Source organism: Morone saxatilis, unplaced genomic scaffold, assembly GCF_004916995.1.
Source record: "Morone saxatilis isolate NCDOM2014 unplaced genomic scaffold, NCSU_SB_2.0 Contig17, whole genome shotgun sequence".
Classification (NCBI taxonomy): Eukaryota; Metazoa; Chordata; class Actinopteri; family Moronidae; genus Morone; species Morone saxatilis.
The window spans coordinates 20,964,978-20,981,147 of NW_023339729.1; the positions used below are offsets into that span (position 1 = coordinate 20,964,978).

Sequence of the window (16,170 nt, forward strand, 5' to 3'; positions counted from 1 at the left end):
TCTGTGTCCTTATTGTCCAGTGGTGATGGTGGTGTCCTCTTGCTGTGTTTTATAATCCGTCCATTTTTCCCATTTTTCCTGAAACTGTGTCTCTTGTAATCGTAGTTTCTGTGTAATTTTTTCTATTACAAATATTTCTTCCACAGTGCTCACCCACTGCTCCACGGTCGGGGGTTCTGCTTTATACCATAACCTTGTTATTGCTTTTTTACTTGCCGATAGTAGAACTTTAACAAGATATTCATCCTCTTTTTGTATTATATCTTGTGTCAAATTTCCTAGATAAATAATCTTACAAGACCTGGGTATCTCGTATCCTATTATTTTTCTTAAACCCCGCCATATTTTATCCCAATATCCTATTATCCAAATGGAATCTTTTAATAACAAAAATGCAGAACTGATTTCAATGTGTACTGTTTACTGAGCTCATGTGTCTTTAGAACTCATGACAAGGTCCAAGACCTTTTTATTGTGACTTTATAGTAGGCCTGTTGTATTGCTTTAGTCTCCTGTAGTATCACTGCAATAGGACCTTAGGGTCTTAATGTACCAGTTAAGAAAGTGAACAGGGTGGCAATACCTACATTACAAACCCCAGATTAATCTGAAGAAACTCCATGTTTCATATGACACAGGGCTGCATACTGAATGGCAGAACAATAAACCCTTAGAGAATATTTCAGAGGATATTGTCTGTACTGAGACAAAGCAACTGAATACAAATGTGTGATTATAACAGATGAAAAAAAATACCACGAATTAGTACATTACTGTCCAACACTATCATCCCTAGAGGGGAAGTTGTAACTTCTTTTTTTTAGGTAGTCTAATATGTTGAACAGGCACTAAACAAGGCTTTAAGCTATGAAAAAAACAGAAAGCGTGACAGGGGTTGAAATGTATTTAGAGCTTTGTTTTTCTGCAGCACAACAGCACATTGACAGATGTCTGCATCCCGAGGCAGTGGAAAAACCAAACATTAAAGCAAAGTGACAGCTCTGCTTTGCTTGCCTTTTCAAATTACCACCAACAACCCATGCCACGTGAGATGTTTACGTAGCTGATCTATTCAGAAGTCCCCAGTTTCATCTATTATTGCATGAAATCTAATCAAACCCAATCTGGTTGTTAAAATACGTACCCATATATGTATTAAACAATGCCCACATTGTCAAGTATTTGTCTCCTCTTTTTCTCTGCTCATACTGGTTACTTTGTATTTGCTCTGCAGCATGTGCTGAGCAACTATGAGTGTTGTTGCCACAGAGGCAGCTGGCGTCACCGTTACCATTGACCTCCCGGTAAAGTGTTGCTGAGCCCTCGGGGACCCTGGGAGTCATGGAAGCCAACAGCACCACCCATGAGACGCAGGCCTCGTCTCTGATGTAATGTCCTGAAATCAGCAGACTTGTTCACCACAGCCCATAGGTGCTCCTGCTTAAATACGCCTTTAAAAAAGCTTTTACTGACCTTTGAATTGAACATGAACCATAGTTTTTTTCCTAAATGGACGCTAGAGAGATAATGAGACTCCAAGTGTGAGACATTCAGTGGCATATCAAAGTTTTACTGTAATCATCTTTTTTTCTCTCTCTCTTTCTGCAATCTTGTTCATCAAGTCTTATAGCTGAGCAGAAGATTATTATTTCTGCAAATGATTTAGTGTCAGAGAGAACAGTTAAATCGATGAGAACTTGCCAAGAGCTTTACTCTCGGATTGTGTCTGACTAATGCTGGAGAGTCACTTTAAACACATAGAAAGCAGAGAAAAGTGCATTAATGATGACAAAATAATGATGACAATATAATGATGACGAAAGATTAAACCTGTCATTAAAGCAAGCAATTTAATCTGTCCAGAGTTTTCTTGTGTGCACAGACACACTGCATTTAGCAGACTTTACTTACTTGTTTAGATGCGAACATACAAATGTGTTTACGTCACCAATGGTCGGACTGCAACAGTTATTTAACAGGTAAAGGAATAATACTGCACATGAACACTATGAGTGTGTAGAAGATTGTTTTTGTTTTATTTAACAGACAAAATTCTTCCCTTTGTTACACTGTGGGTGAATAACAAGCTACACACCTGTATGACACATTAACACACCTAGAGACTGGTTCTGCCTGTTCAGAGAGAGTCCAAGTAATCATTGGCACTGTTACTGGGTACTTGAATTACTTGGTGAATTACTTGTATCAGTTCGAATTTTAATTTTATAAAGAAATTAATATCTACACTAATTCAAAATATTTGCACACCATTTTACTTGCATGTTTCATATAGTGTATATACGTTTCATCTATAGTCTGTTTTCTATTATATTTTGTAATATTCTTATTGTACATGCACTTCTCTACTCTTTGCACTAATCCCCTATGCTGCTGTGTCTAATTTGAATTTCTCCTACATGCATCAATAATGGTACATCTTATTATCTTATCTTTTCTTATCTTAATTGTGAAATTTAATTTCTACTGAATTGTGCTAAATTTTCAGCTTTGAAATATTTAACATTTAATTTTTAATTCATTTTTCAATTGCAAAAACCTGATGTAAGTCTTCAGAGAAATTTAAAAAACTGAGTTTTTCTTCTATATTAATTGATTAAATTAATATAACTACCAGTACACTAAAATAATAAATATATACCATTAACATTATTGCTCCACTTACGTTATCAGTGCTCTTTTTTCTCTGTATGTAATTGTAAGTGTAAGTTTTTTAAAAGCATAATCAATACACCACAAATAAAGTCATTTGTAGTAGTTACTTCATTATATTACTACAATATTAGCCTTTTGCCAGCAGAGGGCGCCAGATGAACCCCACAAGGACTCGCGAGATTAAGACAAATCTCACGACCTCAGTCTCTCTTTAATTCTCGCGGGATTTCGTTCTTCCTCCTCTTTCACTCCCTGTAGCCAACATGGCAGTCGGCAAGAATAAGAGGCTGACCAAAGGCGGCAAAAAAGGTGCCAAAAAGAAGATGTAAGTAGCAAATTCACACATCGTTACACGAAACAGGCTTCGCCCTTTTCGCTAATCTAACTTTGGTGCGAGAGATGTTGAGGATGAAGCCGATTTTAAGTAGATGTTAACGGGGGTCAGTGCTAGTCTCGTCGTCGCCGGCCTCTGTGGCGCTTGATGGGAGTTGCAGCATGCTGTGTCCCCTTTATTCACCGCTGTAGTACTTTGTTATAACCCAGCTGATTTGACCGTACTTGTACATTTAAACTGCAGTGAGTTATTCCCAAAGGAAGCGTAAAAATCTGTAAATGTGCGTATATTCGGCCAGTATCTGCTATTTGCGAGAGGCTACCAACTGTTAGCATGGATTGAGCCGAGCTTACCCATCAACATGGCAGCTACACGCCACAATTAAGTGACCACTGATTAGGATAATGATAGTGTCTACAAACGAGCAGTACGAGGGTCTGAATTTCATGTTTAAGGTGTTTATAAAATCGCTGACACGTGAATTGAACAGATGGAAGTAAATCCTCCATGATGCGTGCTCGTCCAGTCAGTGTCCTGATGTCTGTGTTTGTTTGCTCATTTTGTGGTTTGTTACTCTCCCTGCAGTGTGGACCCTTTCTCCAAGAAGGACTGGTATGATGTCAAGGCACCAGCCATGTTCAACATCCGCAATCTTGGCAAGACCTTGGTCACCAGGACTCAGGGAACCAGTAAGTCTACATATATGTGCATTAACATGAAGCTGTCTCACATTTAGTAGACTGTAAATTGAAGACAAACTCCATGCCTACAGTATCAGTGAAGGGGGGATGAGTGTATATTAAATATTAAAGGGTGAGACTCAAAACAATACTCTTAAAGTGCTCTTAAAGGACGGTAACATGTTGGGTCTTAGTGTGTTAGTTATTGCCTCCTCTTGGCGACGATGGTTTCTGATTACTGACGAGAGCTATAGATGTATAGATAGAATCAATTCCTTGATTCCAGAGATAATCGTTACTTTAGGTCTCAGAGGTCCCTCGCTTTCTAACTCGCGCTCTTCATCCGCAACCACCCAGGAATCGCCTCTGATGGTCTTAAGGGACGCGTGTTCGAGGTGAGCCTCGCTGACCTGCAGAACGACGAGGTGGCCTTCCGCAAGTTCAAGCTCATCACCGAGGACGTTCAGGGCAAGAACTGCCTCACCAACTTCCACGGCATGGACCTGACCCGCGACAAGATGTGCTCCATGGTCAAGAAGTGGCAGGTAATGGTTGACGTGGTTTTTGTGAACGACATTGGATGTCCTTCTCAACGTTTCACTGTAGTATAAAATGTTAATGGTTAGGTTTATACACCTTAAATACAAATTAAGGGGGAGGACATTGCAACATGAGCTGGATTTAGGAGCACTGGTAGTGTACAAGGGAATTTGGGTTGTGACTGGAGGGTGAGTTTATTTTTAAATCTGTGGAGTGCTTGGAGAAATTTAGCTGGAAAGACAGTTTAATGTGTCAGATTTTTAGGTGTTCACTGCTCTAGTGATAGCGGTAATAAACAGTTTCTGACAAGCCTCAATGGAAACTTAAAGAGTGCTAAAACAAAGAGCATTTGTGGTTAATTGAGGTTGCTGGGAGAAACATTTAGTTAAAATGTCTTCTCTCCAGCTTGTGCTATTGATTCATAGGCGGTTTAGCTATTTCCAGTGTGAGTGGTGGGATTTAAAACCATATTAAGAATATTAATGAATTGGTGAAATCACAATGTTTCACCAAAGGTAACAACTTGTGAATTGGGGGTAAATTGTCTTGGTCTTTTAGGGGAGCTGAGTTGGGACTTATCATATCTATTTGGCAAGTGTTGGGTCGACTGGAGGGCAGTAATTCCTCCCTAGCATATGTGGCTATTGTCACCCACACAATGTGTGTTTTGGCCAACAGTGACATTTTGTATACACATTGGCTGAGTAGCAGCAACCCCCATGAAATATAAATAATAAAGGTCAAGTTTTTCATAGGAAGATTCAGTACAATGAATGTGAAATGAAAATACACGCAGTGCACAGAAACTTTCTCCACTGCTAACTGCCCTTTGCAGGAACTGTGCAGTCAGGAGTGAAGTGTAAGGATGTAACCTTACTAATCCTGAAACATGGTTAGGTTATCTTTTTGTTGTGCTCCATGAACATGGAAGAACAGTTAAGTTGGTGTTTTGGTGGATTTCTTTAACCTAAATAACTTTAACCTACTTGCTTTACAAAGTGTGCTAAAACAACAGATAACAATTACTGCAATTGAATGGTTTTGGTTGCAAAACCTTAATTTTGTCTAATGAAATATGGGCAGATGGTTGTCCATTTATCTATTAAATATTAAAATATCCATTGTATGCCAAGTTACTAGTTTAATTAACAAGGCAATAAATAAGTGTATAAACCAAACACCAAGTGAATGAAACTAGTCTGGTACAGAGGTGTGAAAATGTATCCTGGAAGAATGAAATGTGGTAAAAAGCAGGTGCAGGAACTGTGAGCAGAGTTTAGGTGTTAGATTGCTCTATCACAGATAGAAAGGTGAGAGGTTGCCACTGTTTGGGTTGAAATCTTTCTTATAAAGTCTGACCAAGATTGTTCTTGTTTTTTCTGTTCAGACCATGATTGAAGCCCATGTGGATGTGAAAACCACCGACGGCTACCTTCTGCGTCTGTTCTGCGTGGGTTTCACAAAGAAGCGCACCAACCAGATCAGAAAGACCTCCTACGCCCAGCACCAGCAGGTCCGCCAGATCCGCAAGAAGATGATGGAGATCATGACCCGTGAGGTTCAGACCAACGACCTGAAGGAAGTCGTCAACAAACTGTAAGTCGTAAAGTTTCTCCTGCCCCTGAATGATCGTTTGTTCCAAGTATTTTTGATAACAAACGAGTCTTTATTGCATCTTCTAATGTCAGCAGTGGTTTCATTTCTAAAACATTGCATTGTAGGTAATGTACATGTAGAGCAGGAGTAATGAAATAAGAATGTTTTTTGCATTAGTGGTGTTGTACCCTCTTCATTAATGTGTTGTGTATTGTGTTTGTGTTCCAGGATCCCTGACAGCGTTGGCAAGGACATTGAGAAGGCCTGCCAGTCCATCTACCCTCTGCACGACGTCTATGTCCGCAAGGTCAAGATGCTTAAGAAGCCCAAGTTTGAGTGTAAGTGATGCACCGCTATAACACTGGCTATACCAGTGTGTTTTTTTTTTTCCCCCTTCATTCTAACGGTGGGAACAAATGATGACAACTGTTTCGGTCCCAGATGATTGCCTGATTACTGCCTAATGAGATCACCTGAAGTTCCCTCACAAGAAAAAAGTATTTGTGTGGAGAAATGCAACAGGTTTGCAATATTTGGGCTGCTGTAAAATCTCACATGGGGTTAAGGTGTGAAAGGCCATGCTGCTTACATTTGCCAGTGTCCTCTTAACTTTTTTTTAGTTATAAGCCTGGGGTAAAAGTTATTTGTGTTCTGTTTCAGTGGGCAAACTGATGGAGCTCCACGGTGAGGGCGGCGCCGGCAGTGCAGCAAAGGCAACCGGTGATGACACTGGAGCCAAGGTGGAGAGGGCCGATGGCTATGAGCCCCCCATCCAGGAGACGGTCTAAAACACCCTGACAGATTTAATAAAAAATGTAAATGACCAACGAACTGTACTGTTGTCTGTATAGTGTTTTTATGCATATAATGGGAGTAGTAGAGGCACAACAGAAACTTGTACAAGCAATGACATTAAATCCTATAGCCCTGCAAAAACTACATTGAGACTTGTGCTTTAGGGCTATAGTCCCCAAAGTTGTATTTGCATTATTTTACAAGGTGTTCATATTTTGTACCAGTGTGGGACCCAATCTATGCTAGGTAATTTAAACCATGGAATGAGATCGGAAGCAGGTTTAAGTCATGTTTTTATACATGTTAACGTGCCTAGATACCTCCAGTAAAGAGAATGAATTTCTGTTCTTTTAGACCTGAAGCAGAGATTTTGATTAGGGGTGAGACAAATCTAAAAGGTTGAACCACTATTTTAGTGGTTTGAGTATCCAGTATAAATATAAATGCACAACTCATTTTGTGTTACAATAAATATTTATTTATGAAGCACTTTTTGAAAATGGATGTTACAAAGTCCACAAGACAAAAGCAAGAGATGAAACAATAGTAAAAAATAACTTCAAACTAAGTAGTGTTGGAGGTTTTCTAATATTTAGTAAATCGAGGAGAAACTGCTGCTTCCAGATATAAAACTGAATTTCTGTAAAAAAAAAAAAGCAAAGGGGTTGTTAGTGAAGCAGTGCAAAACCCCACGGCTTCTGAATTAGTAATCCTGATCTGGCAGCAATAATTTTTGTTCCTCTGCAGTGGTCTGACCTTTATTTGAACCTAATTCCACATAAATCAATAAACCAGTATATGAAGGAAAAGTATCAAAAAGGTATAAGCTCATATTGTACAAAATGTAATGGAGGTACTGTAATCAACTGTAACGGGAGAGAAATGAGACAAACCACTAGATGGTGCAAATGTACAGTTGGTGCAGAAAAAGGCATGTAAATCAGCATCTGTGGTATTAAAATGGTCATGCAGCTTTATTATAATATTTAATTTTAAACGTGATAAATTAATCAGTGAACACTAAATTTTTGGCAGCAGGTGAAAAAAGATGATACACGACTTGGAGATGAAATACTGCATTCCAGTTTAAGAGTTCACTTCAGACGTCTACTGTTGAAAAGTAGTCAAATCTCAGTTCTGGTTTTCCATCCGTGTCCCCTCTCTCGTCCTATTGAAAGGCACATGACACTATCCCAGTACTTGCACATAGTTTTTAGGTACCAGGGCCCGTTTCCCTCTCAAGTCACCCAGGAACCATTCCTCATCAATAGACTCCAGGTTGGTTATAATATCCCCAACCTGAAAGAAAAGAAGAGCGAGAGATTTTGTTTGTTTGAATGTCGGTGCTTCAGTAGATAGTTTTATATCATGGGGAGAAAACAAATCAATCACCATACCTGCAGAGAGAGCTCCTCTTCACAGTCTGACGTAAAGTCGAACATGGCCCTGGCTCTGCTACCACCAGCAGCTACATTCTGCTGGTTATTAGATGACTGCTGGCCTGTTGGAAGAAGGCATATTAATGAATAATGACGTTGGTCCATTGACCAATCTGTCCACTTGTGCCAAGTAGAACTGAAACAATTGACAATTGATGATTCAAGCTTCTTAATAGTATTTGGTCCTTTTGTTTTTGGTGAGTTTCTTTGAAATACTAAACACAATATCTTGGTCAGGACAATATGGCAATTTGAAGATTGTAACTTTGAGTTTTAATAAAATTTTAAGATGCGCTTTTATAGACCAAACAGTTTATTGAGAAAGTAATTGGCAGATGAATCGATAGTAAAAATAAAATTAACTTGGTTGCAGCCAAACTGTCAATAACCTTGCTTGCCCCTGTGAGTAGCTGCACTACAACTTCAGTGTTAGAAAGATAAAAAGTGTTTTTTTTTTGTTCCACATATCAATTACTTGAAGTAAAGTAACAGGTTATTTTCTCTACCAGCCACATGGTAGCACTATAAGACCCTCTCGCTGATGCTCCATCTCAATGTTTGTCTTTACTGACACCCAGTCCCATGCAACAGATTGGAAGGACATAGCCAGTAATGTCCTGTAAACATACTGATTCTGCGAGAACTTCATACCTGCGCTGCTCTCAACAAAAGCCCTGGGGAACATGCCCTCTCTGCCGTTGAGCCGACCGCAGCTCCACTCGGAGTCGATGTGCTGGGTGATTAGGATAGAGTCGCCCTTTTGAAAGGACAGGTCGCCGTCGGAATTCCCGGCAAAGTCATACAGAGCCACCACCCACTCCACACTGGCCGGGGAGGCCTGCATTGTAGGCAGAACAACAGAAGAAATTGTTACTGATAAAGACGGAAAATGTCAACAAATAGGCAATATTCACCTCTAACAAAACTTCATCTGTGACTTTTGTTTTATCGAACACACTGGCTCTGTTGTAAAACCAGCATCATCCTTACTGATGCTTCTGTTTATATAAATATTGGTTACCTGAGCAGGTTTGGCAGCTTTAGGGTGTGTGCTCGGAGAAGCAACCATCCCTGTGGGGAAAAAATGAAAGGTTATTTAAAAATGAGACGCAAATACCAATAAGGGAACATAAATCTGTGGACACACTTTGAGGTAGTTTATTATCAATATGTGTGTTTTTTTACATCAGTTTACATTCTATATATTTTTTTTTTATAATTTTATACTGTGAATATTTGAATTTTGCGACTTGTAGGCCAACAAAATAATAAACAAATTCAGTATTTATAAGATTCAGTATTCCTTCACCAAAATGTCATTTAAAAGGCTTTTAAAAAACAGCATTTCAAATGTCATGATAGGAAGTGTTGTTGTGTTTCTTACTAATAGTTTTCTAGGAAGGTTCCTGGAAATAACCATTTACTTAGAGTTTAGTTGTTGTGTTGAACTTGTAATGATTACATAAAAAAATTAAAAACAATTAAATAGCCAACTGATTAAAGTATCAAAATACTTCTTTGGCGAAATTTTGGGGGAAATCACTTCAACGCATGACCTCAGTATGTCCAAACTCCTGGCTACGAGTTTGTGGAGGCGTCAAGTTCACAGTTGAGAGGTATTTTGTAAACAGCTGTTTAATGAAATAGAAACAGAGGCACAAATTCCTGACATGCCACCGAGGGAGATGCCAGCCAACACAAAGAAAAAGGATGGCTAAAGGCTCTTCACTGATGGACACAGCCGCTCTTTTGCTTCGATTCCGGGATCTAAAATAAAACCTACCAGGCAGTGCTATCCTGGTGGACTGTGTCTGCTGCTGACTTGGGGGCGAAGGCAGATCTTCAATAACCTCTACGAAGTTTAGAGGGAAGATGCCAGTAGAGGTGCCAATCTGTCCCCGAGCCCAGTCGTGTCCAACAAACTCCTTCAGCTGTATCACATCCCCCTCAGAGAATGACAGCTCGTCGCTGTGCTCCCCCTCGAAGTCGAACCTCGCCACGCATCTCGGACCACTTTACGGGAGGCAAGAACATTTCAAACATCGGGTTGGTTCATCGGCGTAGTTCATAAAGTTCGTAAACCAAAGAATTTATGATGTATAAACAGTACCTGACTGCTGCAGATGGTGGCTTTGCTTTCCGTTCAGGGAGGGGTTTTGGTGAATTTGACTAATTGGAGAAATGATATTGAAATTGTTTAATTCAGGGAATCCTTAACCACAGTAAACATCTCTAATTTAATAGCCTTGCTTTCACCAAAGAGGTCATCGATGCTTTGACTTTCGGTTTTGGTTGAAACTTACCAGGACTTTGACGTAATTGGCAGGAAAGAAACCAGTAGATCCCCTACAGGTGCCTCTGTACCAATCACTGTCCACCTGCTCCACCATGTTCACAACATCTCCTGCTCTCAGGCCCAGCTCTCCTGGACCCTCTGTGTGTGCAAAGCAAACACATCAGCTGTTTATGGCATCATTAACATAACTTGAACATGATCAAAATTTCCAAAATAACCAATGATTTGAGGAATTTCAGTTACGCTGACTTGGATTCAGGAAGTACGTTTTAAAAATGAATATGCATTAGAAGAGTAGTTTGACATTTTTGGAACAGACTTATTTGCTTTTTTGCCAAGAGTAAGAGGAATAATACGAATCCATGTAGTCTCATATCTGGTTTGCCTAGCCTACCATAAAGGCAGGAAGCAGCCTGGCTCTCTCAAAAAATGCAAAAATATCACACATTTTTGTTTTTTACTTTCCATCTGTGTATGAATAAAGAAATGAGACACAACATGTTAATAAGTGCACTTTGGTTTAGGGTTAACCCTTTATTTTTGAATTTCGGACAGTCCGGCTAGCTATTTCCCCCTGCTTCCAGTCTTTATGCTAAGGTAAGCTAACTGCCTTAAGTCTCTAGCTCCATTAACACATAACATATAGAGTGGTATCAAGCTTTTTGGTTTTAAAAAAACTGATGTCTCACCTGGATTGAAGTCATGTATGGCCTGCACCTTAAGCCCATTACCACCTCCACCTGAACCAGCATCCTGTAGGGAGACAACAAAGACAAAACAAAAGGTTACTGATCAGAGCCCACTGGGCACAAAAGAGGCAAGGTAGTCTTAAGTATCGTAGGATAAGTTACCTGTGGTGGGGACATGTGTGAGACGGGGTCAAGGGGAGTTATAACCTTTATGCGAGACTTGTGGACTCTGCCTCTGGTGTCTCCGACTTGGCACTCAAACGTATTGTGGTCAATCTCCTCCAGCAGCAGAAGCACTTCGTTTTTCTATTAAAAAGGCCAACACAGCGTATTCACTTTGACTGGCTGAACTCTATAGATTTGCTTCAGAGGGATTGTGGAATTTTATGTAAAAGGCAAATATGCAAGCCAGTAAAAGTAGACACCTGAAATGACAGCTCTCCTGTGTTACTCCCATTGTAGTCAGAGGCACCAATCCCATGAGAAAGCTGAAGCTGGTGACAGAAAGCAAAAATTAAACCCATCAAGTGGTATTTGAAATATGATTACAGCACTTAGTCGTGCAGTGGGATCTCTCTCTCACAGTGTATTTGTTGTAAAGACGGTGGCCTGGGCAGGGCCTTGGAGGTAAGACGGGTCCTTTCCTGTGGGGCTTCTGTGCCTGGGGTTTTGGTGAAGCTTCCGATGATGCTGAATGGGATCGACCCGTGGCCTTAAAGCTGGGTGGGGGAGGTCTTCCTGGGCCTATTTTGGCTGGAGGTGGGCGAGGTGGGAGGGTTTTGCTTTTACTCAGCCTCCTGAAGTGCAACAGCATCATCAAGTTAGGTAAATTATCATTTTTACATTAAGTGTATCTTAATTTCATATTTATTTAATGTATTTAAATTTTACTGCTGACCCCCCCCCTTTACTCACCGTGGTGGTAGTGATGGCTGTGGCCCATGCTGGAAAGATTCCTGCAGAAGAATCCAATTGTACATTTTTACTAACACTAAAACAAGCACAGCCTACAGAATTAGAAAACCATAGAAACCAGGCAACAACATACAGCTTTCAGCCACAGCTAGCTTCAGCTCAACAGCAGGCCATGAGTTCATGGGACTACAATAGTGTCTTTGTTTGTGGAAAGCAGAGGAAATTAAGCAGGTAAACCACACAGCTGACAGACAAGATAAACCTGATTTAGAGAGACGTTCTGGGTTCAAAATGCACCACGTCATAGTTTGTACGTAGATATATGCAAATAGTACAAAACCTTTTAATTAGACTCAAAAACTATGTTTTGAGTAAAGGCTAAAATACAGATTAAAGAACAACATGTGACAAGAAAAATCACTCAGGTCTACAAAGAATAACCTTAGTTTTGAGGAAACTTTTAACTCTTCTGGGACATTCAGGTAGTGTCTGCAAAGTTTCTTAGGTTTGTGCCCGCTCAGTGTGCTGCAAATCTTACCTGGAAGGGGAGATTGGGTGTCGGGCTTTGTGTGTGGTTCACTAAGGTGTTTAGGTAGCCTACAGGCTTCTGAGTAGGGAGAGGAGGGGGACTGTCCTGAAAATGATCCGACACTGAGAAGAAATTGTACGATGATGATGATGAAGTGTACAAAGAAAGTGTTTTAAAAGTAGAAAAACAGATACAGTATGTAAAATGTCTAAAATACAGTGCATTTATAGCATATAAAACATTGCATGTATGTCAATACCAAAATGCACACATCAAATTTAACAATTAAAAAAAAAGTATATTTTGACAGTAAATCACATACATTTCAATAATCACACAAAGTTTACTGTACATAAGAGGGAGATGGACTCACATGAACCAGTTTTGCTGGGGACCCTGATGGTGGTTGGTCTCCGTGTTATACTTTGTCTGGTGAAAGAGCCTCCATTGCTGTCCACATTACACTGAGGCTTGACCAAGATGTGATCTGAGAGACACAGAGACATTTCACTATAAAGCTGTGTATTTATGGTACACTAACCAAATCTGGATGTTCTGGATTGATTAGTCTTTAAAAGGAAACGTTTGACATTTAGGGAAATATGCTTATTTGCCTTCTTGCGAAGAGGTGAGAAGATGAATATCACTGTCAGGTCTGTGTGTTCAGTATGGCGCTAGAGCCATGAAGTAGTTAGCCTAGCTTAGCATAAAACCTGAAGGCGGGGGGAAACGGTTAGCCCAGCTTTCTTCTAAGTATAAAATATGCAGTTCCACATATAACTTGTGAAACTGCCGTTTTAACATTTCTATTTTTGTCCGGATGAAACAAATAAGATATGTGTTCATTGGTAAGCTTTAGAGGTGTATGTTTGAATTTTCGTGAGAGCCAGGTTAGCGGTTTCCCAATTGATTTTCTCATCCAACTCTTCTATCTAACAAAAAAAGAGCATAAGCATATTTCCCCAAACTAATCCTTTAAATACCAAATAGTTGCTAGTTGTTCACTAAATATTTGCTTGCTATATTCACTTATAATCATTGTTAATTAAATGCTTGTTGGTTAAGTAAGAAAAAAAAAAAACATATTTTTATGTACTTCTCTACTAACTTTCTCTTGCCTCCACATTTTCTATGTCAGTTATTTGCTGTGATTGCTGCACAGCACTTTGTAACACTGTTTTGAAAGGTCACTCATAAATAAAGGGTTTATTATTATGATGATAAATTGATTAATCAACTAATTCATTAGTGTGGGTGCATTCCTACAGAGCAATAATGTATCTTATAATTATAATATACAACTTAAAATAAAATGCAACTCACTTGAAGGACTGTCCACAAACTCATTCTCTGTGACGATGGAGGCTGAGTTGTGATTGTTTATATTAAGGTTGGGTTTCAGAGGTTCCTTAAAAGGCTTCACTGGAGGTATTGGGGGAACTGGTGATGTTACCTCTTCATAGATGCTGTTGGCTCTGCTCAGTACAGAAGGACGTGATCTGTTTGGGATGGGGACCTTGCTGTGTAAAATCTCTAGTTCCTCTCTTACAGATTGTCCCACAGGTTTCTTAGGGGGCTGAGGTTTAGGGGCTGGTGTAGGGTTTGGGGGCATGTTTGTGGATGAGACATTTTGATTGTCATCATATATACTGTGGTTAAACTGCAGTTTGAGAGCGACAGAGGGTTTGGCAGAAACTGGAGGTTTAATGGATGGCTTCCTATGTCGAGGTTCTGGTTTGGCTGGTTCAACCACATTTCCCTCCTCTGTGCTTGCCTGGCTCTCAAAGGCCTGGATCCTGGCCCGGATGTTGCGTTGACTGTGGCTGGGATTCATCTCGCCATCAGCATCTTCACCTTCTAAAGCCTCGTCTGATTGGTTAACAATATCACAGTTCTCCTCACAGTCGTTATCGGCACTAAAAACCTCCAATAACTCCTGTAAATACTTATTAGATGTGACCTCCTCAGGATCAGAGTCAGTGTTGTCACAATTTTCACTGAGCTTGACCAAAGTCTGGACTTCGACTTCTTTTGTAATTGCCGGCTTTCTGGATTTTTTACGAGGTAGTGGAACGGGGCGTTCACTGTGTTGTGAGTCTGGAGAAGAGGGTGTAGTTTCAGCAGCAGCAGGGGCAACAAGATATTTTGAAGGAATATCCCAGTGTACAGTGACAGATCTGGTACTTGTGTGAGAGGAATCTGCTTGATTGGGTTGCTTTACATCTGACTTGGAGTCACTTTGGTCCTCTGTGTTTGTGGATACTGTAGTTCCAACCTTCTCGGCAGCTACAGTGGCTGGTACTCTGTCCACTGGTTTGGGCAGTGATGGCCTTGGTGGTTTTTGTGGCTTTTTACCTGGAAGGAAATGTGATCATCATGAGAGAGCAGAAATAGACTGAAACTTAAAACTGACAGTTCGGTCCACGTTTACTCAACCACCAATGCTTCTCGTATGCCTCACCAGCAGGTCTTTTCTTTGCTGACTGTGGAGCAGCACTATACTGGAGGACAGTGGTGGATGTTTCTTCCTTCGCAGGGTCAGTCTGTGTGGCACTTGTGGTGGTGCAGGTGGTCCGGCGGGGGGCTGCAGTGGGCTTGACAATGTGCTCTTCCTGGGTCTTCTCTTGAATCACCTGGTCATAGGATGGTGGGGGCTAAGTCATGAAAAAGAGAGGTGTTCACACACCCACACACATTATTTTCCAATATATACCATGGCATTTCTGCTTATGGTACCTGCTAAGTATGATTATTTTATTTAGTCTTACAGGGTTGTAGCTACTATTGCAGATACTGACTGTCTTCAATTTGTTAAGGCTTTTTTGGGTTGACCAGTATTTTAAGACTTAACATTTAAATTCTACAACTTTTGACTAACATATTTCATTCCTGGCATTGTGGAGAAATGTTTTGAAATAATATTTAGACCTTCATGATGAGAAATAAAATAAAAACGTTCTATTTGGCTGCATACAATTTTCTGCGAAGGGGAACTGTGAAATCCTGGCTACAGCTCTGTGTAGAGCTTAGATTTGATGCTCAGTTTGTGTTTAGCATTTTTTTACTTTCTTGATTGCAAAGAAATATTTTCGGACAGCACAAAACCAGTCTTGAAACACATAATCTAGATACTGGCCCATCTGAAGAGCCAAGCATTGCTCACTGACGAAAAAACAACCACTTGAAATCAAACACCGTCAATCAGACAAGGTGTACCTGGGAAACAGCCTGGATGCCTGCAGACCAGTCTGACTGAGGACAGGGAGGGAAAACCACAGTGGTTCCGGGAAACCAGTTGTTACTGGCTAGAGGTTCTGCTGAGACGATGGTGATCTCTGGTCGCCTGAAACACAAACCATACATATCTATGACACCAATATAAAACACCAAAATACACATTACAGATGCTTTCCTGCTCTTATTAGGGTTAAAGCAACATTAACTACAGTGAGAAGATCAACAAGAAGAAATCATCGATTATAAAGTTCTCTACTTGGTAATTTTTATTTATATTACCTTCTTTCTCTGGTATTTTCACTCTGGGAGTTTGATTTTGCTGAAGGAAGAAAGATCAAATGAATTAATTAAGACATTTCTGCATTGTTTTTTTATATTTATGAGTGAATCAAGATGTCACATCAATTTGAAATCCTAAAAAGGTTACTAATTCTTCCATGTAAATCA

General features: G+C 40.0%; 2 protein-coding genes and 1 non-coding gene across 4 annotated transcripts in view; 2 read left to right on the forward strand and 1 right to left on the reverse strand.

Annotated features, from left to right (window-relative positions):
- Window positions 1–2,872: 2,872 nt before the first annotated feature.
- Window positions 2,873–6,654, forward strand: rps3a (ribosomal protein S3A). The gene is made up of 6 exons (XM_035660575.1): window positions 2,873–2,998; window positions 3,593–3,696; window positions 4,045–4,232; window positions 5,615–5,823; window positions 6,052–6,161; window positions 6,484–6,654. Exons 1-6 carry the CDS (start codon window positions 2,937–2,939, stop codon window positions 6,609–6,611), a joined length of 801 nt encoding a protein of 266 aa, XP_035516468.1. The 5' UTR covers window positions 2,873–2,936; the 3' UTR covers window positions 6,612–6,654.
- Window positions 6,235–6,304, forward strand: LOC118327654. The gene has a single exon (XR_004796711.1). It is a non-coding gene; the product is annotated as a small nucleolar RNA SNORD73 (small nucleolar RNA).
- Window positions 6,655–7,073: 419 nt separating the features above from the next.
- Window positions 7,074–16,170, reverse strand: part of sh3d19 (SH3 domain containing 19) — a 16,773-nt gene continuing 7,676 nt past the window's right edge. Inside the window, exons 4-21 of one of the 2 annotated variants that reach the window (XM_035660573.1) lie at window positions 16,003–16,042; window positions 15,703–15,829; window positions 14,948–15,119; window positions 13,810–14,841; window positions 12,860–12,973; window positions 12,496–12,608; window positions 11,958–11,998; window positions 11,626–11,839; window positions 11,468–11,536; window positions 11,205–11,348; window positions 11,043–11,106; window positions 10,361–10,491; window positions 10,168–10,226; window positions 9,841–10,070; window positions 9,079–9,128; window positions 8,709–8,895; window positions 8,016–8,119; window positions 7,074–7,917 (exon numbers count right to left, since the gene is read on the reverse strand). In XM_035660573.1, coding sequence (XP_035516466.1) covers window positions 7,807–7,917; window positions 8,016–8,119; window positions 8,709–8,895; window positions 9,079–9,128; window positions 9,841–10,070; window positions 10,168–10,226; window positions 10,361–10,491; window positions 11,043–11,106; window positions 11,205–11,348; window positions 11,468–11,536; window positions 11,626–11,839; window positions 11,958–11,998; window positions 12,496–12,608; window positions 12,860–12,973; window positions 13,810–14,841; window positions 14,948–15,119; window positions 15,703–15,829; window positions 16,003–16,042 — 3,002 coding nt within the window. In that variant the 3' untranslated portion in view covers window positions 7,074–7,806. Of the gene's footprint in view, window positions 7,918–8,015; window positions 8,120–8,708; window positions 8,896–9,078; window positions 9,129–9,840; window positions 10,071–10,167; window positions 10,227–10,360; window positions 10,492–11,042; window positions 11,107–11,204; window positions 11,349–11,467; window positions 11,537–11,625; window positions 11,840–11,957; window positions 11,999–12,495; window positions 12,609–12,859; window positions 12,974–13,809; window positions 14,842–14,947; window positions 15,141–15,702; window positions 15,830–16,002; window positions 16,043–16,170 lie in introns of both variants that reach the window. The other variant, XM_035660572.1, reaches the window with a different exon arrangement.